The 20442-nt window shown below is 44.9% G+C and overlaps 2 protein-coding genes across 7 annotated transcripts; one reads left to right on the forward strand and one right to left on the reverse strand.

Annotated features, from left to right (window-relative positions):
• Positions 1-1914: 1914 nt before the first annotated feature.
• MMACHC (metabolism of cobalamin associated C) lies at positions 1915-8918 on the reverse strand. The gene is made up of 4 exons (XM_026086744.1): positions 8827-8918; positions 5415-5609; positions 4874-5026; positions 1915-4316 (listed from the first exon to the last, which is right to left on the reverse strand). Exons 1-4 carry the CDS (start codon positions 8896-8898, stop codon positions 4005-4007), a joined length of 732 nt encoding a protein of 243 aa, XP_025942529.1. The 5' UTR covers positions 8899-8918; the 3' UTR covers positions 1915-4004.
• LOC112975990 (spindle assembly abnormal protein 6 homolog) lies at positions 8850-18846 on the forward strand. Of its 6 annotated transcripts, none has more exons than XM_026086739.1 (11): positions 8850-8929; positions 9820-9853; positions 10288-10448; positions 11127-11208; positions 11666-11843; positions 11931-11998; positions 12428-12504; positions 13558-13658; positions 16099-16193; positions 16674-16808; positions 18138-18846. In XM_026086739.1, exons 1-11 carry the CDS (start codon positions 8897-8899, stop codon positions 18278-18280), a joined length of 1107 nt encoding a protein of 368 aa, XP_025942524.1. In that variant the 5' UTR covers positions 8850-8896; the 3' UTR covers positions 18281-18846. The 6 variants fall into 6 exon arrangements, with proteins under 6 accessions (XP_025942524.1, XP_025942526.1, XP_025942522.1 ...); XM_026086741.1 differs by having other exon boundaries at positions 8870-8929; positions 9820-9894; XM_026086737.1 differs by lacking the exon at positions 8850-8929 and adding an exon at positions 9152-9306.
• The last annotated feature ends 1596 nt before the right edge of the window (positions 18847-20442 follow it).

Here is a 20442-nt window from a genome sequence, read left to right on the forward strand (position 1 = left end):
GAATTTGTAAAAGTAAAGGTTGCAAAGTTGCAGCTGGCTCTCCACTGCAGACGATGACAATACCCACTTGCCTTTAAAGTAAGAAGTTTGGAATTGTTACCTCTGAAACCAGTATTCAAAGCAAGTTTTTTAAAATATACTCATTGCTCATAACCACAATGGAACTGATTAATAGCTATCTCTTCTTTTTTTAGAAATATGGAAGTCTTTACTCAGATGTTTAGTCAAAGTCAAGTCATTGTGCATTTTCACTGATTTAGACCATGTTAAATAGTAGGCACCAATAATTTTGGTCACATATAAATAAAAGAACATTTGTAGTGATTAAAGTTATGCTTCTGACCCAGGGGATGGCAGTTTAACACATTTAAAGCATGCACATCTCTCATAGGGTTGCATATTTTTGTCTGACACATACTAGCACTGATTTATAGAGCAAGCCATCTTTAGTTTCCACAGTTTAGTGCAAGACAGGACTGTTAAAAACAAAGTTTTTTCTAGGAGAAGGAAATAAGGCGACATTAGGAAATACCTTTGTCAAACTCCCTACCCCAATCAAAAATTAGTTCTTGCACCCCTGAGATCAAAGACAAGAGTAGTTGATTTAACTGGTAGAAAAATCAGGCCCTCATCTGTCTTTTGCTTTTTGAATAATAATCCTGAGGAGTGCTTGTCACCAGATTAGATAGTGCTTTGCATTTAATCAGTACTTGCTATCTTAATTAAAATTTAATTCCTTCTTTAAAGGTTAATGGTGAAGTCATAAAAAGGGAAGTGTCACTGAAGAAAAGTATGAATGATAAATTTTGTGTGCATGCAAATACTACAAATATATTAATCCTCTGTAGAATATTTTGTTGACTTGAAATATACCGAGCGTCTTGTCAAAACTGAGTTAAAATTCAAGCAACTCTTAAATTTTTTAGTGTTCTGCTCTTCAATACTCACCCTACTGGTTATATTAAGGAAAAATACTTTATTAAATGTTTAAAAATTAGGATTTATGGAAAAACTTACTTATCTAAAAATATAAAATGTGATGCTTGAACTAGCAAATCCATTCAAGTATTTGCAATTACTTGTAATTTGAAACTGCCTAAAATAAGAATGTCTTCATGATGCCTCATGATCCAAGAATGATCCATTCCTCACTATGTCTAGTCTTGTCCCAAGAGATGAGATAATTCAAACAGGTTCTCAAACTTCAGTTTTATAAGACAAAGACCATTATGCTGTATCTCCAACTAGTAAGGAAAGAAAATTACCAGCTGTAACTGTGGTGCTCAGTGACCTAGCTAAAAGAAGGACATTAAGAACCAATACAATCCCCTCCAAAGTTACTGGAGTAAGGTTGGATATGTTATGAGGTATTTTTATTCCACTCTGACATAACTGTAGTACCAGAAGCATAAAGAACACAGATTTGCCCTTATTCTGACTCAATATTCACAAGCATGTTTTAGCAAATAAAAATTCCAATAATTACAGGTATTACATTTAAGTTACTGAGGGAAAACACCCCTCAAATACCAGTTATATTGGCTGGATCTAAGATCTTTTGTTACTGCTAGAACAAAGAGGAAAAAATGAAAGTGCTGTGTTATGTGCTTGTTGTAAAATAATCTTGCTCAAATAACCTGGTAAAGATAAACATTTATTAGACCTGTTTCATTTTTCAGTAACACAGATTTGCCTATCATCATAATTTACTAACTTCTGCTAAGATCACTAACTTTTATTGTTACTGTTTTCAGATGCTGTTTTTTGTGCATCTTTGGTAGCTGACTATTTTCAGTAGGTTAAAAACACAATGATCAGTTCTCACTCATTGCAGTGCTTAGACAAAAATACTCAGTGCTCAAGATTACTTACAACTTTGTATATTTTATTAACCAAAATACAGTGTAAAGAGAAATAAATTACAAACATTGAAATTAAGTGGCAATAGCAATCTATTCAATGAATGAACTACAACAAAATATTAAACATTTATAAGAAATAAATCTCCCAAATCAAAATATTTTAATTTAAATTGTAATGTAAAAAGAGAAATCTGATCCCATGCTGTATCCTTCTAGCAGAATCATTATTTTGTATATGTTACTAATATGAAACCATTAACTCAAGTCCCCATTAAATTACAGTTCAGTTGGAAAGTTCTGAAAAGGCCAACCAACATTTCAACCAGAAGTAATTCTATACCAAAAAATGGAATTTAAACAATTCAATTATTTTGTTTAAATTAAAAATCACAATACCATTATCACACAGTAAATCAGGTATGTGCCTTAGTGAGATGTGGTGAACAAAAGCATGGAAAGTAACACAGATTTTTTTTGTAACAGCAAGTAGGCTGAACAAGCCCAGTGATCACATGCTCACTACATAATTTAGAGAAAAACAAACTTATGCTGAATCTTGATTTTGCTGATTTAGAATACAGACTAGGAAAAAACGTATCAAGCAATGACTTAGTGTGAGAGTAACCTTAGTGTTAGGTCTCTAAAAGGTATGAAGAACTACAATACAAAATAAAAACAAAGGGCTCAGTTCTGCAAAGTGAGTGTTTTTGCATAATTATGTTGATATCAAGAAAAGGAAGAAAGTGCTTAGCAACTGCAGCTGTGCATCACAGTCAAGTACAAAAACTTTCACAAACTATTATTTTAATTTATTATAATGTATTATTTTCATGAAGCCTGAGCCTCAARGTGCTCTAAGGTAAATTAATTCCTGATTCCCAGTGCCATTTTGAGCTCTGGTCAAACAAGTCATCTACAGTCATCTAAAAAGAGAAAGTTATATTTTTGTCTGAAAATGTCTTATCCAGCAATACAAGTAACATGAAAATCATGCGTATTTTCTCTTCTTTTTCTTTCCCTCTGCTTTGTCATCTGTGCATGTGACTGTTTCATGTAATGGTTTTTGTGTGCGTGCAAGTTCATGGTCTCTCTCATACAAAAACAGAAAGTACAACAGGAAACTGTTGTAGTAGAACCACAGTATAGCTGGCACGACACTGGAAATTATTTAAATTCAAATCTCACCTACCTTAGCAAAAGGTTGTGGAAGTTTTATTTTTCAGTCAATCAGCTTAATATGACTAAAACTCTACTCACATAGACATAGGCTGCTCTATACAGTGGTAAGTTCTTAAAATTGACCTAAAGACTTCACCTTGCTCTGAAAAGCTGACACGCGGCGTAAAGGAAATATATGAGACTTAGTCCGTGACCTTTGTACCGTCACTCTCTCTTTCATAACTATCCTGAAAAAGGAGGCTGCTGTTGAGCAATGTTTTGCTCAGTCCTGCTCCATGTACAGGACTATGCTACTTACTGAAACAATCTCTTTGGAGAATTTTCTTCTGGAGGTTAAGGGGAGGAGACATTAAGAGATTTCTTAATTAAATTAAGCCAGCTTCACTACAGGTGAAGGAATGCAGAACACCTTTTTTTCTGAGGAGGGCAAGACTGAAAAGATTGAACATTTGTTCCCCAGGGAGAGTTATGACACAGTGTGATAAAGTGCTGGACACATCTAAAAAATATCTGCCCTGAATTCATACCGAAGAAAAATTATTTCAGTGTACAATGACTTAAAATTTATTTTTTTACTTACACTGAATAAATACAAAACATTTGGAAAGAAAATTCTTAAGAAGACGCATGACTTTTCTAATTAGCAGCATGGGTTTTCCAGTGCAAAAATGTCCGAACTTTGCCCAGCCAAAGGCTAATGGGCATCTTACCAGACTCGAAAAACACACATTAAATCAGTAACAGCATGAGACAGACTGCCCCCACCTTCCTCCAGATCAGTAGTGCTATGATGCAATGCTCCCTCATGTTCCATGAAGCTGATGTTTGGGCTGAGATGCTGTACACAGCTGCTCGGATTCACTCTCTCTGTATCAGCACATCTGCCTCCTCAGCACCACAGAAAAGAAGGTGCTGGTGAGTTACGCTTTGCTCACACCTTGCCCCTTCAGGAAACCGTGCTGCTCAGTGAAATGTGCTCCTCTGGCCTTCTCCTGGCAGGCCTAGCAGTCTGAATCTCTCTGCTGGAGGAGTGGCAAAGTAGGCTTTCTGCTCCTCTGAGTACCTTTCCTTCACTTCAATTATGTCCCTGTAGCGCCAGTCCTGCCAGTGGAAATTGAACTGCTCCAGCAACTCAATTCTTTTCTCCTCTGTGCTCACACAGTCAATAGGGGCAGACTGTTCCAGGAATGGTACCTGAATATCTGGGAACAGGAGGAGAGCCCGGATAGCAAACCAGCCGCCATACTTGGGATGGATACATACGCCATAGATCTTCTGGAAGGACAAAAAAAAAAGGGGGCTAGGACATCTCATTTTGTCTTTAGTAATGGCGAGAGTTCAAACCATTATGCTGAGCTTTGATGTAATTTCTCACACCCGTAGCCCACTGGTGGAGTACTCTACAGGCAAGGAAGGAAAGCACTTTCCTGACCATGTGGCTCAAAGCATTGCATTTGATTCCCATTTTCCTATGCCCACACACAGACCACACCGTAATGTGGGAAGAAGTTTCTTTTTGAAAATCTAACATAGAAATAAACAACAGCGCAAGCTGTGTTCTGTATATAAGCAAGTCATCTTTTACATTGACTTTATTCTCTTACCTAGTAAATTAATAGATCAAGACACTCTTCTCCATTCACTCTTTTCTCTACCACCCCAAAGTATCTAGGAAGCTTCTGATTCCTGCCTGAAACACTTTATGTAGCTATATGTGATTGGGACTTTCTATTTCCCTGCGGGAAGAACTAGTGAGTAAACAACAGTTGCACAATTCAGTGATTGCAATTTGATGGCTTTTCAAGGATTCCCAGATTGTGTTTTCGTCTCACCTTTTTTCCCCAAGGATCAAGCTTCACGTCCTTCCTCTGGTAGTAATATGCTGCTCCTGCAACATGGGCAGCTGTCTGTGCCAAGAACTTGGGCTTTCGGTTTGGCAGGATCTCATAATCACAGATGATGTCCACCTTCTGGTCAGGGAATTTCTGGGGTGGGGGGAAAAACATCAGCCCAGGCTCATGAAAAAAGATTTGCCACTAGAGAAGTGCTGAATACTAGCAAACCACACATGTGGGAAGTAAGCCTGCAGATTTCCACATCCTGCTTCTGAAATCTCCTATCAGTAATCTTGCAGCCTTGATTTTTCAAACTGTGACTGTAAAGCACCCTACACAGGTATAGGCTGTAATGACAAAGGGATAGAATATGCAGGTCAACAGCCTGTTGATGCTCTTAGGAAGAATTTAGCATCATGAATAATGCTTTTACCCTTTTAAAGATCAAGGGCAGGAACCAGGAGAGCTCTGTCTCCTGCTCAAGCCACCTGGTTATATGCCACAATAGTAAAAGGAGCCAGTATTTCAAGGCTCTTACCTCCTTCACACATGATAAATGATGAGAAACACACTGGTCCACGGGATCCCTGATTATTTTTAGCCGTTCTTTATTCACAAAAGGCTTAAGGGCTTTGTCAAACATTGAAGGCGTGCTCAGGACAACGAAGGCCAGCGTGTCATCTGGGTATGGGAGATGAAAGGCTGGCTGGAGAACAGCATTGTACCATCCAACCTTTGGCAAAGACAAACAAATTTCCATTAAAACAGGGTCACCACTCTTTTGCCAGAGGGCATGCAGTAACTACAAAAAAAAAAAAAAAAAAAGTCGAAAGCAGTGTAGCTACCTTCATTTGCAACCCAGATATGCAGCCTACCTAGTTCCTTCCATTCAAACCAAGTAGCTTTGCATACTGGGATCTACAGTTTCTGGAAGCTGTACCTTGATGTGAGAGATAAGGATGATCTACTGCATTCAGCTGAAGACTGCCCTTTATCCAACTCTGCCCAGAAACCTTAGACAAAAGTATCAGCAACCAGTCTTGCCAATGCAGATCAGATGTTTCGGCTTAGAGAAAGCTTTTACAGTTGTGTCTGATTCTCACTTGGATTGTTATTTAGACAAGGTTCCTACAGCTTGTACTACATCTTAGTAGGATTTGGCCAGCCCACAGCCCTTCTGTCCCTTTGAAAGCTCCATCACTTATTTTTAACTTAACTCACTTCCATGGCAAATACCTGTTGTGCCAGCAGATGCAAACAAATTTATTATGAATTAAAATCCTGCATAAAAATGCCCCTGCCTATAACAAAAAAAAAAATCACAGAAAATATAGACCAGAAAAGCAGACTTCTCTCTGAATAGCCAACTTTCCAAAAGAGCTGAAGGGTTTTTAACTGCAGGACACCACATGGGAAATAAACCATGGGAGTATGGCTTATTATTAATTCAAGTCAAGAGCTGAAATATCCAAAGTCCTTTTCTCCCTGAAGCTAGTTTACCGTAGTGAAATGGTATAAGTCAAAATCAGATGTGTCAAGTACAGGAAGGGCATCCAATTGCCAATCTTGCTAACACAGCAGAAAGCTAAAGAGCAACATGCACTGAAATTTTTCTCCCATCCAAGTAAAGATTTTCTAGGAGATCCCATTGAATCTCAAGTCATTCCTGGCACAGTGCTGTTCTCTGGAGTTCTGCAATTGAGAGGGATGCCCTTATTAGCCCCAATAACCTCAGTCCGAATCCTGTTCTGCTTTTGTTCCTTCCTTTTTTTCCCCCCCCCTGTTGTTTAGTTGATCCTTATGTTCTTGCGATGCCTCTCTTTAGCTGGAAAAAGACATTTTGTGTTTTGTCTTTTTGTTTAAACAAGACAATGCTGTTCTGCCTCAGCCAGAAAGAAACTGGTACTTCTGTTTTGCTCATATGACAAGTTGTGTGGCTTATTTCTTCAGCAGGAAATGTTTATGTGTGAAAATGAAGGATTTGAAGTTCCCAGCAGTGATAGACTCCTGCAGCAGAACATCAACGGTAGTGCATGGATTATGCCATAGCCACATTTCAGAATTTACTTTCAGGGCTGGATGTATCATAATGCGGTCCAGAAATGAGGGATCAAGCCAGGGCAGCAGGAAGACATGAGTAGGGGAACAGGACTCAAACCAGCAACTGCCAAGCACCAAGAGGTAATGGCTGAGAACCCCAGCACTCCATTACTAATATATTCCATAATAAATCAGTCTCTTAAAAGGTTTTGACAACTTCTGCTCTCCTGGAATGTCATAAAGATCAGGTCTAATATTTAGAAATATGTCAGGTAATGTGCCTCTAATAGTCTGAAACTGTAAAGTATCGGTCACCTCTAACAGTGAAATGAATTTGAAAGTGACTTTACAGTAGACAGTAGCAGCCAGACCTGCACATATGGAAACATACGGTGAAAACTAACTTATCTATGTATCTACATATCTATAAAGATACATTTTTAGATCAACCCCAGAGTTTAATCAGTTTTGTGACTCTTGTTTAAGATGCTGAATTGAGATGTTAAAAAATTGAGAAGTGAATCTAAGGTTTGCTAATTTCCCAGTCAATACACCTGGGCTGGCTGTATGAGGATTAAAACTTAAAGAGACACTGAAGTAGCCAATGTTTGATTTAATAATGGAACAGGAGATTTAAAAGCCTATTAAGCAATGGTAAGGAAGGGGTTAATTGATTATAGCATGTATCTGTCCAGCTCCAGAGAATAAAAGGGCTGACTGGCACAGCGGAAGTAATCCTTTAGGTCAATGGGGGGAATAGCTCTCTCAGGGCTGGCTGAGGAAGGAACCCGCATGTTTTGGGGGAAGCAGAGTGACAGAGGTTAAACAGACGGGGCAACGGAAGAGTATGCCTCTCAGTCCAAAGCAGAGGCCGCCTTCAGTGGACATAACTAGCTGAGTGTCTGCAGGCCATTTACAAACAGATGAAGTAGCCTGCATTTAAATATTGACATGGTTGCATATTTTGATTAAATTTTAAACCTGTTTAGGGGACTCTATTCCCTGTCAATCTATAAGTATCCTTCTCATTTAACTCTCCTGACCATGACAGACTAGGACCTGGGCAAACCATGGCACTGCACAGCCCTGGGAAGCAGTATGCAATTGTGCAGCAGTAACCTTGACCTAGCTTTACCAGGCAGACTAAACAGACATCTCATGCCTTTTTTTAAATTTATTTATTTAAACAACCTACATTAGCAGCAGTGCAGCCCAGCTTCTTAGGAGCATTTCTAGCTCCAGCCAGCAAACTGCTATTCCAAACCCAGGCCCCCAGACCGTCGGCTCTCCAGGGGAGCTCCGGATTCCCTAAGGCAAAGGCCTTCCTTTCGCCACTCCCTCTGCGCAAAGAAATGGCGTGTGGCAGCGCGCGTGTCGCAGCCTGCAGCCCCCCCCAGTCGCGCAGAGACCTCCCCGCATCTCCGAGCCGGCCCTGGGCGACGGCGGCACCCGGCGGCGCTCCCGCCCGCCCGCGTCTCCGGGGAGGCAGCGCCACCTGCCGCCGGCGCTGCGAAGAGCGCGGCGCGGCCCCGGGCACCCTGTGCTGCTCCGGCGGGGGCCTCGGCGCCGCGGGCCGGGCACCGGGGAGCGCCAGGGGCGGGAGCCTCGGCCTCGGCGGCGAAGCGCCGTCCCACGGGACAAGCCAAACGGGGCGAACTCGCAGCGGCGCCGCCCTGAGGAGACTGGCCGCCTCTGCCAGGGCGGCGCGCCTCAGCGGCGGGGGGGCGGTGCCGCGCCTCGCCAACGGCCGATAACGGCCGCCTCGCCTGCCCCGGGCGCCCTCCCCGGCATCCCGCGGCTCCCGCTTCGCGCCGCCTCGGCGCGCCTCCGGGTGACGTCACGGCGGATGGCGTCACGGCGGATGGCGTCACGGCGGATGGCGTCACGGCGGGCCCGCGTGACTTCAGTACCTTGAAGGCGTGCACCTCGAAGCCGAGCTGGCCCAAGGCGCCGCGGAGCTGCTCCGCCACGCGCGCCTCCATGCTGCCTGCCGCGCGGGGCGTCACGGGAGAGGTAGTTCTGCTCCCCCTTCCCGCGCCTGGTTGCGCGCGGGGCACCACGGGAGGCGGGAAAGACCCCCCCCCCGCCCTCCGGTGCCGCCGCGCCGCGTCTCCTAGGAGACGGCCCGATGCGCAAGACACCATGGGATTTGTAGTGCGCACCTCCCCCGCGGCCGCGCGCGCCCGCCCAGCGAGGACTCCATGTCCCAGCAGGCCCCGCGCGCAGGGGACCGTGGATCCCGCTCGGGGCCTGCGAGGCGGCCGTTGTCCCCCGGGCCTCGGCGCAGCCGTGCTCTCCTCCTCGGTGTGCGGCCCGGCGGCGCTATGAGCTGGGAAGCGCGACTCAGCTCCCTGCTGGCCGAGACCGACTCCGGCGTGGCGCGGGCCAAGGCGAGTGCGGGCCGGGCGGGCGCCTGTCCGCCCCGGGGCCGCTGCCGCCCTGAGGGCGCCGCCGTTCCCCGCCCCCTCCGCCGCAGGCAGCCGGGGGAGCTCTCGGGGCCGCCCGCGGAACCGAGCGATTCCCGGCTGCGGGGTGCTCTGCGTGCTGCAGAAACACCCGTTCGGGGCTGGGAGGGGCGGGAACCCCCGCTGCCCGTGAGTCCCGCGCCGCATTTGCCGAGCGCGCGGGGGCAGGTGCCAGGCGCGTGCGCGCCCCCTTCCCACGCTCTGCCCTGGGCACGTGCTGCCGGGCACGGTACGAGGCGGGACTCCGGATTAGGTGGGCTGTTGGGATGAGCCGGAGAAGCTGCTTTCATCTCCTGCTCTGAGGCTAGCATCCATGTTGCCGTGAATTTAAAGCCGTGTTTCCCAAGCAGGCCACGTAAGATGTCCACCGCTCCTTCCTATGTTGCAGCTGCCATCTCTTAGCAAACAAGTAATTCTTTTCCTTTTTCTTTTTTACAGCAGCGTCTCAACATGACCAATGTCCCCTCTAAAGGTAACGGCATATCTAACTTTCATAGCCGGAGCGTTTCAGAAGTAAGGGCAAACCTCTTGTTGCACAGATGTTCCTTATGTAGTTGTTTTGAATGGATAACGTTCTGTCTGTTTTCCAAGAGTTGCTGGTGCCCAGGATCTGACATCCAAGCTACTAGTGTTCCTATGTAGCATATTGATGGTTCTTTCAAACTGTTCTTATTGGTAACTGGATTGATAATCTCAGTAGAGACCTGCTTTATCTAATGACTGCACGACTGTATCATTCAAACGGGCTATGGAAGAATCTAATTTCGGTTTCTAAACCTGCACCCTGGCCTTTTTCCAAGTTGCCTGCCTTGTATGCTAGCTGAGGCAAGTTTAACAATGTGGCAGACCCAGGTGGGTTTCTTTCTTTGCAGCCCCTGGTAATGTCTGTTACTTTTGATCTCTTAGTGGATTTGCAGCTTGACAGGATAAGAACTGAGGATGCTGTGTTTGATGAATGTCTGCTTGGAACCCAGCAGCGGTGTCCCACCTGCATGGGTCTCCCACCCTGCAACATGGCAGCAGAGAAGCTAGCAGCCATCACCAGTCAGCTACATTCCCAAACCAAGGTAATTTAAGCCTCAGGTGAGATTGCCTCTCTGTTAAGAGCGAGTTTTCCTAGAATGGTTGTACCATGTGCCCATCCATCCTATAACACTTTGTATTGTGCATATTTTTCTTTCATCATATCGGGTTTGAAAGCCACACCTTCCTGCGTGGGTGGACGCAGCTCACAAAAATAGTTAGAAGGGCCTCTGTGTTGATGATCCTTTCTCCTTCCCAGGCTGAAAGTATGTGTTCTTTGCAGCTTCCCTACTCCCTGCAGCACAGTTGCTATGATGGAGACTGAATCTTGGATTTGGATCTCCTTATTGTAATCTTTATAGCAGTTTATCATAATCTTTATAGTTAGTTCTCGTGCAGCTTTCTCCAGCTGTTGGTCCTCAGCTTTATGAAGTGCTGGGACACCAGATCTGTCTTGGGGACAGAACTACTTCATATGTGCAGCCTTTCTTCTTTGTGGAGTTTCCCCATGTCTTCTAGAACCCCAGGACTTGTTTCTCATGGTATCCATCCCCTCTGTAAGAGGAGGACAGAAGGATCCCATCTATTGTATTCAGAATTTATTTTTTTCTTTCCAGGCCTCCCTGTGTTTCCAGCTTCCGAAGTTGAATTGACTTGTTAACTGTGTTTTTTCCCAGTCTAAATTATTCTCATACAAAATCTGTTCTTGCCCTTCCCCTCAGATCATCGAATTGCTCACTCAGTCTGTGAATCAACTGAAGCAAGAGAAGGAGTTCCAGCAGCAGCGGATCAATAACCTGGAAGGTAGTGAAGATAAAGGGACTAGAATTGAAGCACTGTGGGATGATCATAGAAACCTCTTACACAGATCGCTTGTGTTTGGGTCCTGTTGAAGAAACAACAGGCTGGGGAGCACAGCCATCAAATGTGGCACAGTGTAGTTCCACCTCCCTGCTGAACAAGAGAGCGCAGACTGTTCGATACAAGGCAGAAGGAGCTTTTTGAATTTGACACTTCTTCCTTTGCCTTTTCTGTAGTGATCTAAAAACCTCTTCTGGGAAGCAAAGCTACTTCTCAGAAAAGGGACAGTGGGAAACACAAAGTTGAAGTGATTTCTTGGAGGGCCATGACCAAGCTTGATCTAGATTCAGATATCCTTGTGAGAAGTCCATTGTTATCTGATCCTATTCTTATCCTGTCTGTTCCAGCAACTGGAAGTTGAGACCTTTACACCTCCTGCTTTTCTCGTTTGCTGTTACAGAGGATGTGCAACGACTGCAGAACAGCTCTTACAGTAACTTGGAGACCTTGCTAAGGAGGATAGATGAACTGAAAAGTGAACACCATAAACAGCAACAGAAGGTGTTTAATCGGCCCCATGGAGACTGTGAATCCCATCTACATTCCTGCTGCAACAGTCCTAGAGAAATGAAAGAGAGGTCAGTGCTAGCACCTTTGCAAGTTCAGGGCTGGCGCAGGGGAAGTATGGGAGGAAAAAGTGTAACTTTTTTCCTTTCTTTAAACAGCGAAAAACTACTGTGGCAAGATTATGTCTGTGTGAAGAAAGAGTTGGAGCAACTGAAGCATAAAGTCAGTGAGTGTTGTGTTCTGCTCCTTGCAGAGCTCTGAACTCTATCCTGAGCAAGTTACTCAGCAAGTTACTGCCCAAGCGGTCTAGCAGAAACAGCCCCAATGGGAAGCATTGTAATGTTTTTTGTAGTTGACAATCCCTGTTCAGGAGTATGAAACGGGATACTGGTGAACAGGTAGCTGGAGCAGAAATAAAGATGGATACAAAGGGCTGGCTAGCTGTGACCCCATGCGGTGCCATGGGAGAGCTGTGGGAGGAGAACATGCACTGGGCTTGCCTGCAATCTCTGAATCCATCCTTTGCCTTGGGAGAGCTGTGGGTGCATATATTTCTGAAAGGTTTTGCCTGGCAAGAGAGAGATGGAAGATCAGGTGTAGGATGTAGTTTAGCCATTTTTCTCTCTCTGTGACGTCAAGTTGTTTTACTATATAGATCGACAAGAGGAAGAGCTATCGAACGAGATGTCTGCGGCTGATGAAATGAAGAGAACTCAAAGTCGATACTGCACGGTATGCTGCTTTATAGTTGCACCTTTTTCACCCCAAATCTGGCATTGGATGGTTTGATGGCCTGTGGCAGACCTGGTATAGGAATGAGCAGGCCTTGCTAGTAGGGTCTGTGGAGGAGAACTGAGTGTTAAAGCTTATGTATGGAGAGTTTACTATGAATAGTAGCCAGGCTGAAAATGCTGTTGCAGCCTGTAAAAGAGGAAGGATTTTTATTTAGTATCACCATAAAACCTTGACCAAAAGAACCAGTGTGCAAGGTGCTGTACAGGCACCTTTCCTGTTTCACAGGCTTGCTGAAACAGCAAGAAGAGGCTTTTCTGTTCTAGTGTCAAATGGTGAAGAGCAGTTAGAAAGGTATCTTCAAAGCATGTATAAATGGAAGAAAATAAGAGTGTGTATGTATGCTGATATGACAGGTTCTACTGCAGCTAGGATGAAGTAGATGATTTTTTTAGTTGTTGCAGAAGTGGATGATCTTTAGCAAAAGGGAGAATCAGAAAAAACTTGATGGGAAAAGAGTATAGAATGGATAGAGCGGGAGAGTAGGGGTTGAGATGAGAGTAGAGCTAAGAATTGGATTGTATTCTTTGCAACAAACAGCATGTTACAGTCTTTTTGGAAACCTCATGCTACAGGAGAATAATTGCACAGCCAGGGCTTGTAATCTGCTTCCCAAGGGAAGGTGGATACATGTTCTCAAATTCTCTGTAGAGGAAGATGAGCACTGTGGGCAAAACACTGCCACTCTATCTGTAACAAAACTTTAATTCCTGTTGAGATAGGCTAGCCTGAAGAAGAGATTACAGATGATGCCAAGTAGGGTGTCATTGTGATCCGAACCAAGAAGGTTGTAAAGAAACAGAACTTTACCCTTGCTGCTGGAAAAGTGGTGTGTCCACCAATGGGGACATATAATATGTCCAGCTTTCTACTTTCCTCAGTTGTTCCAGCCTCCTCCGGACAAGGCTTTTCTACAGGGTTTAATGGTGTTGCGTTGGATTAGAAGCCACCTCTGGGGAATTCTTGGAAGTGATTGTCCCCTCTTTCTCACAGGTGTTGGAAGATTTGCTGAGCAACCACAAAACACAATCTTACAGTTTAGACCAATCCAGGATGGAAATGCACAGCACCCAGCAGGAGCTCAGCCACATCAGGTAGAGGGCACGCACCTCTGGGCAGTTTTGGGGGTGCCCAGCTCTGTGTGCACCACATGAGAGCTGCTGCAGGGGCAAGGGCAGCTCTTGGGCTCCCAGGGGATACCTGGTCACAGAAGGGTGCCACTGGCTGATTGCTTTTCAGAGCCCCAGGGGCACCGCTGTCCCTTTGCAGCTAGCTCTCACACCGCTCGTATTGGCGAGCTTAGAGATGCCAGAGACTGATGTCTCATCTTACCATTCTTGTTTGCCAACTTTCCATATGCTGCCCTTTGTACCTGCCTGGATATGGAGTGTTTGTGTTGTGGAGTGCAGTTCATCTCCTTGGCTAGTATGGTGGTGTTTTTACTAATGCTGAAGGCAGATTGTCAGTTTTGTGAGGTCAGGTCTTCTGTTTAAATCCTGAACTGGCAAAGCTTGAAGCAGGTATGGCTCAAGTGTTTGCCTCGTCCTCAAGAGAACCGCTTGCTAAGTGCGGGCAAGGTGTTCAGTCCCTCCAAGACAGCTGCTGGAGGGGGTGAAATGGCAGCATCTGTTACTGATGGAGCTGTTTGTACCCTGACAGTTAGCACCTTCAGCTTATTGCACGTGGGCGTTGTGAACGAGTACCTGCTGTTCCCTTCCAGGCTGCCCTTGGAGCTGAGCTGAAAGGATCTGAATTACATCACTGTTTCCCTGAGACATCTCATCTATCTTGTTTAATTAGGAGTGCTGCTGTCTCCTACCCAAGCCCTCCGTCAGGGCAGTGGCAGACTCCGTGTACTCTTCTGGTTGCTAGTTAGACAGTAGCTTGCTTGCTCCTTGCTGAAATGATGGAAATAGTAACAGATATTTCTTTCTGTCTGTGGCTTCTCCAATAAGAGGTGCTCACTTGAATTGCCTGAACTCTAATTCTTTCCCAGCTAGCCCAGCCCCCCTCATTTTCCTTTCTCACCACACTCCACTGGTGGGAACCAGCTTTGCTTGTGCCTGTAACCTCTGCTAAGCTTGGCCCTTGCTTCCCCCCTGAGGGCTTTGACCTGTTCCCTGGGGAGAAGAGAGTGACGTCTGAGCTTCCTTGTTGAGGATCCTTAGATCTTTTTGGCTCTGTTTTAATTGTATCCTTTTCTATCCAACCCCAGCTGCCCTGGGATAGCTGCCAGATGTCCTAACTGTCATAGGTTTAACTGGGGTTTCGTGTCACTGTCCCCAACTCTTTCCCATACAGCCTTGTGCTATAGTAGAACAGTATCTAAAGAATATGCATCAGTCCTCTGGGGGAAGGCAGAGATGCATCTTTGGGGTGTTCCAGGTATGTCTTTTAGGAAAACCACAGCACTCCCATTCATCTCCCTCAGGCTAACGCTTGATGTTTGTCGCATGTGCTACGGCATGGTTTGGTTTGTTCATAAAGTATGCAATAAAGTATGCATACAGAAAGGGCTTTGCTTTCCCTGTGTTCTCCAGAACAGCAAATAAGTATCACCAAGGCACACTGTTGTCCTGCGTATAACATAAGGGATTTTCCTTCTGCTTCCTATCCRAAGCTCTTGAAATCTTTTTCTGGTCCTGTTAAGGGATTATTGCCCTACATTAGGCAGGAACCTGATGGAAATGCTTGCACAAATTGTTTGAAGTCTTGTGGCAATTGGTAACTGAAATGGAGTTAAAGGGTATCTTAATTCCTTGTCTGCTCTTCTAATCTCCTTCTCCCTCTTGTCCATAAGCATATTAATGTCTGTCTTTATTAGTGGAGAAGTATTGGTGGAAACTGAGTGTGGAGGTCGGCATAGATCTGTTATTAAGTTTTCTTTGATAAAAGATATTGTATCAACTAGGTGAGACATTTCCAATAATGGAACTTTGCTGCAGTTCGGTAATTAAATATTGATTCCCTGTTCCTTTCTGTAAAAGCCTCAGGCCTTCCCCTATTATATCGCTCTCCCACCTACTGTCAAGCTGTGATTACATGAGATGGGTCTGTGCTGTCAATATCAGCTTAAAATAGTCCCACCCCTTTGTTCTCTCCTGCGCTGGCCCCGCAGTACACTGCCTCCTGCGTTTCTGCCGCTGCAATTGTTGGTGTGACTATGCTGTAAATCCGATCAGGGAGCCGAGCTGGTTCTAACAAGTGCATTATTGTTTTTGTTTTTTTTTTTTTTAAGTGGGATCAGAGCCCTGGTGTGTTTCACAGTGCTGCTATAAAAAGACTTGTGCTGGCACAACAGAGATAACAACTTGAACAGGGTGAGGTGGGGAGGCAGAGATTCTGCTGCCAGACACTTCATCTGAACACACAACTGAGTTGCTCAGCAGAACTGCCTTCTGTTGCTGTGTGGCAAGAATTTGTCAGAAACCCTGTCAAAGTTGTTCCCACCTCATCCCCCCCAAAAACTGTTGCTGTCCTAGCACGCATTGCTAAGCTTTGGAACTGTTAGTGTTATCCTTTTGCTTCATTCAGATCTACAGTCGCTGCCCTAAAAGATCAAGTGAAAAGTCTGTTCTTGAAGGAGATGCCATCCACTGAGCTGGCAGAGAAGGACAGAGTTCATTGGAGTAAGTGAGGAATAGCTCCTATGTTACTCATGCTCTGAGCATGGTCTTCTAGCCTCCCTTTGCTTTAGAGATCTCATGGTCTGGTCCAGTGTCCTGTTTTCCCTTTCCAGAATAGACTGCCTCCTGTTGTGGAAGGTTTTGGGCTTGTGACTGTGGCTTTGAGCCCAGCCTGTTATAATCCTGCTGACTTGGAGTAGATCGTAGAGCCGTTTGTGCCAAAGACAGGTGAAATCCAGTGCCTGAACATTTTTTGCCAACGTGTTCTCCTGCCTAGGTTTGTGTATCCTGGGACCTGTTGTCTGCTGCCTTATACCATCACTTATACTCATGTAAGAAAGAGTAAAATGCCATTAAATCAGAATAGCAGCAGTTTCCCTAAGCGGTAAGAGGCATCACAAAATGTAGACAGTGAAGGCTTAGGTTCAGCAACTTCATCCATGAACTTTCGACCTACCCTGATGCTTGCTTCATTTGTTCTAGAGAGAAGCAAGAACTTGCTGAGAAAAGCAGAGGGTTTTTCTCCATCCTCAGGTGAAGATTCCACCTCAGAGCTCAGCCTCAAAGACTTGAGCTCCGATGAGCTTTCCAGCACCATAGAGATCAAGGTGCCTGAAGGTGAGTGAAGTGTGGCTGATTCCTGTGCCCTCAGGATGTGAAGAGCCTAGCTGGGTTTTCCACAGGAATGCAGATTATAATAGAGGTCTAGAGAACCTGTTTACGTGCACCATATAGGGCACTCCAGAGATCATACTGATAATTTGATTAGGGGTACTTGTGGTGCCCAGTTTTACTGGTAGAGGTGAATATTAGGCATCTGGAGGGGGGAGGGCAGTACAATTTGGAGTAGTGGCCTAACACTTGGACTATGGCTAAAACTTTGCTCTGAGAGTACCATTGCTATGCCAAGGACAGGAGCAACGTGTGTATGCCTGTCTGTTCTTTCATCCTCCCTCCCCATCTAGTGTCAGGGTAATATAAAGCTGCATGTGAGGGCCAGTCGTGATGCTTATCACTTCCCCTGCCAGTGCCAAGATACCACTTTTTAATGTGGCTCCATTTTTGTTTTGGTGCTGACACACCGCCAGTGAGATTAGGAAGGTGAAAATTGCTGACTTCAAGAAGGTTTATCTCCCAACCTCTATCCTTTTGGATTTGTGCCTTGCTTTTAGGATATAACCCCCCCCCTTGTGTTTGTATTAACAAGGGGGAAAATCAGGAACAAAGGGGTTAATGTTCCTTTAAAAGAAATTCATGTCCTACTTTAGTAAGATGCTTAAGATTCTTGTGAATGGGGGCTGTAAGGCATATTAAACTGCCTTGTATTCTGTTTTTCCATTTTGTTAATCCTGCTAATTCAGATTTTACTAGCCAACCCCTACAATTAACTGCTTTGTAGATGCAGTTGTAACATGTCAGGTTGTTGTTAGGACATTGCCTAAGCAACCTCCATACCTATCAAGGGGTTAAGTTCTCCTCTTTAGTATTTATTCTGAGGCACGTGCCAGGTATGGACTCTTAACATTTGATTGGCAAAGCTCTGTATTGAGCAGTATCCCTCATTTAATAAGAATAACCTAGTTATCTTTTACTTAGTATTAATAGTAAATATTTATATCACAGTAGCATCAGAAACCCTGATTGATACTACAGCAGGGGCACCCAGTAGCTGCGTTGGCAGCTTGCTGGGACAGTTGGGAGCATGATTCATTTATACTGGCACCTATTTTAACTTGAACTTTCATAGTCTGTGAGGATGCTTGCTTGTATATCTCTGCTTCAGCAGAAGATGAATGAGGATGTTTGTTATTGGAGTTCGATACAGACTGCAGTCCGCACTGAATCAGCAGTGCTGGAGGGGCTAGATGTAAGCTGCCATTCATTCTTAGGACTGGCACATGGAGTAAGGGGTCTGGAGAAGGCTAATTCCTTTTTCTGTTGCTGTAGATCCTAAAGATATCTCCACGCTGTGTTTTGAGGTGGAGGAGAGTAATGCTGGAGAAGAGGCTGGAAATATGCTGGATGCCGATGATGACCTCAGCAGTGACCTCTCTGACAGTCTGCCTGAACTCCATCTGAGTGACCTTTAATGCTCAGCCAAAGGAAGCCCACATTACCATAGGGAGCAAATATAAGGTGGAAAGGATATTGACTTCACTGGGAGGGCAAATTCTTCTTCTGGACTTGGTCGGTTACCTGGTTTTACCAGAACAGGGAGCTATAAGGTGTGGGACTGGCCCAAGGGAGGCAATTCCAGGAAGGGAAATAGTCATTTTGGTATTGGTTATTCACAGTCTCCCACACTCTGCCTGAGACTTGAACTGTTGGTTTTCATCTCATGCTGTCTTGCTTAGGCCTACACCGTACACATTTACAACACAGCTCTGTGTATCCTCTTCTTTGACTGCAGGTGATAGATACTGGTGGAGGGCATGATTTGTGGTGCCTTGATCAGCTTTTGCAGTTGCTTGCCAGCTTGCAAAGTGAGAGCTGCTGTGGTGCTTGTCTGCAACTGGGGGTTTCTCCAAGCTCACAGAGTTCCTAGCTGCAGCCTTTTGCTTCAGCCCTCTACCTTGTCATCGGATGGGATGTATGATCCTGGCTTCTGAGCTGTCACTTGCTGGACCAGAACAAACTGTTTTGTCTGTTGTCTCTACAGATGACTTCAGATATTTTTTCTCAAAATCTGTTGCAAGTTTGGGGTTATGTTGAGTCTTGTTTAAACTGTTGGTTAGCTAAAGCTCTGGGATACATAGCTGGGCTTAGATTGTGCCATTTGGGGAAACTGTCCATAGCGAGAACAGAACAGATATGGACTGATCATAAGTCTGCCCTGTCTGAAAAGTGGTGTATGGAGCAGCTGACTTGCTAGGTGTTGGTAAATTGCTTCCTCTTCTGGGGCGCAAAATAGGCTAAGAAACGTTGTTCTTTGAATGGAGACTCCCATGATCACTATAAAGGGGAGATTGTCAGGTTTGTGTTTTCTTGTATAAGAAGAAAGTGGCTGTAGTGGCAAAAAATGGCCTTTTGAACTTTTGTAATATGGTTTGGACTTTTTCTTAGTTGCTCTCAGAGGAAAGTGTCTTAATTTTAGAGTCACTGGCTGGTGAAGGAAGAGGTGAATGAATGGTACTGATTTCAGTACCAGCAGATGGGATGGTGCAGGAGCTAGGTCTTTGGCATTCCCTTTTCTGCCTGCTTCTCAGTCAATATAAAGGACACTGGGATGTGGCACAGTGTGGGCTACTGTAAAGGGGGCATAGAAGAGCTTGGCTAGGACTGGTTTGTAAAGCAGGCAGAGATTGTCTGGTGGTGCTAATCTGAGAGTAGCAGCAACAGCCATCAAGTAGGGCCTTGAGCACAGATCAAGACTGTACACAGTGGCAGAGGCTGCTCCTGTGATCTTCATCTCATTCCGCTGCGTGAGCTGTGGCTTTTGCTTTGAAGATTAGTCTGAGATCAGTTAGTTTCCCCTCTCTGAGGAACAGCTGTTCCCCAGAGTTCAACTCTGCTTCTTAGGGAGGACCTGAATGTGTGAACTGCCATTGCCAGGTCATGGCTGGGATATAAAAGCCTGCTTGGGTGGCATGGCCTGACTGAAGCTGGGCTGAAATGTGACTTGATGCATCCAAGAAGCAGACTGAGCAGGATGTGAGTGAACAAATCTCTATCACTCAGTGGGGGCCACCAGGGTTTTCTTATCCTTACAGTCTGTAAAACCAAGGGGGCTGTTTTCCCAGTGCTTCTCACAGCCCTTTTTGAAAAGACAGGTTCCCTTTCTGCCAGCCAGCCACAAATAACACTTTGCATGATTGCCTACCACCTGCAAGTCTTGAGATCCTTTAAAAAAGTGGGTGACAATTTTTATCCTGCCCCCAGTCTTATCAGTAGCAAAATGTAAGCACTGGTCAGGTTAATGGCTCGATCTTCTCTGTCTGTGATCAGAAAGCATAGCCAGGATTCACATGGAGCAAAACTGCTAATTTTGCAATTGTCCCTAGTAAAATCCTTCTTAGTCAGAATCAAATGAATGGTTTAAATATGGTGAAAGACATGTTCCAGAACCCATGAGCCTTGTCTTGTTCCAAGCAGAACCTGTAATTTAGCATCCAGAGCTTCTGTGATTCTGACATAAGAACAAGTTTTCAAAAAAATACCAAAAAGAGCTGACTGCTTATCCCCCTTTCTACAGCCCCCAGAAAAGACCAGTGTGAAAGGAAACACTCTCAAGCCTGCGAGAATCATCCTGTGG

This window comes from Apteryx rowi, unplaced genomic scaffold (genome assembly GCF_003343035.1).
Source record: "Apteryx rowi isolate R43461 unplaced genomic scaffold, aptRow1 scaffold_7, whole genome shotgun sequence".
In the NCBI taxonomy this organism is placed as follows: domain Eukaryota; kingdom Metazoa; phylum Chordata; class Aves; order Apterygiformes; family Apterygidae; genus Apteryx; species Apteryx rowi.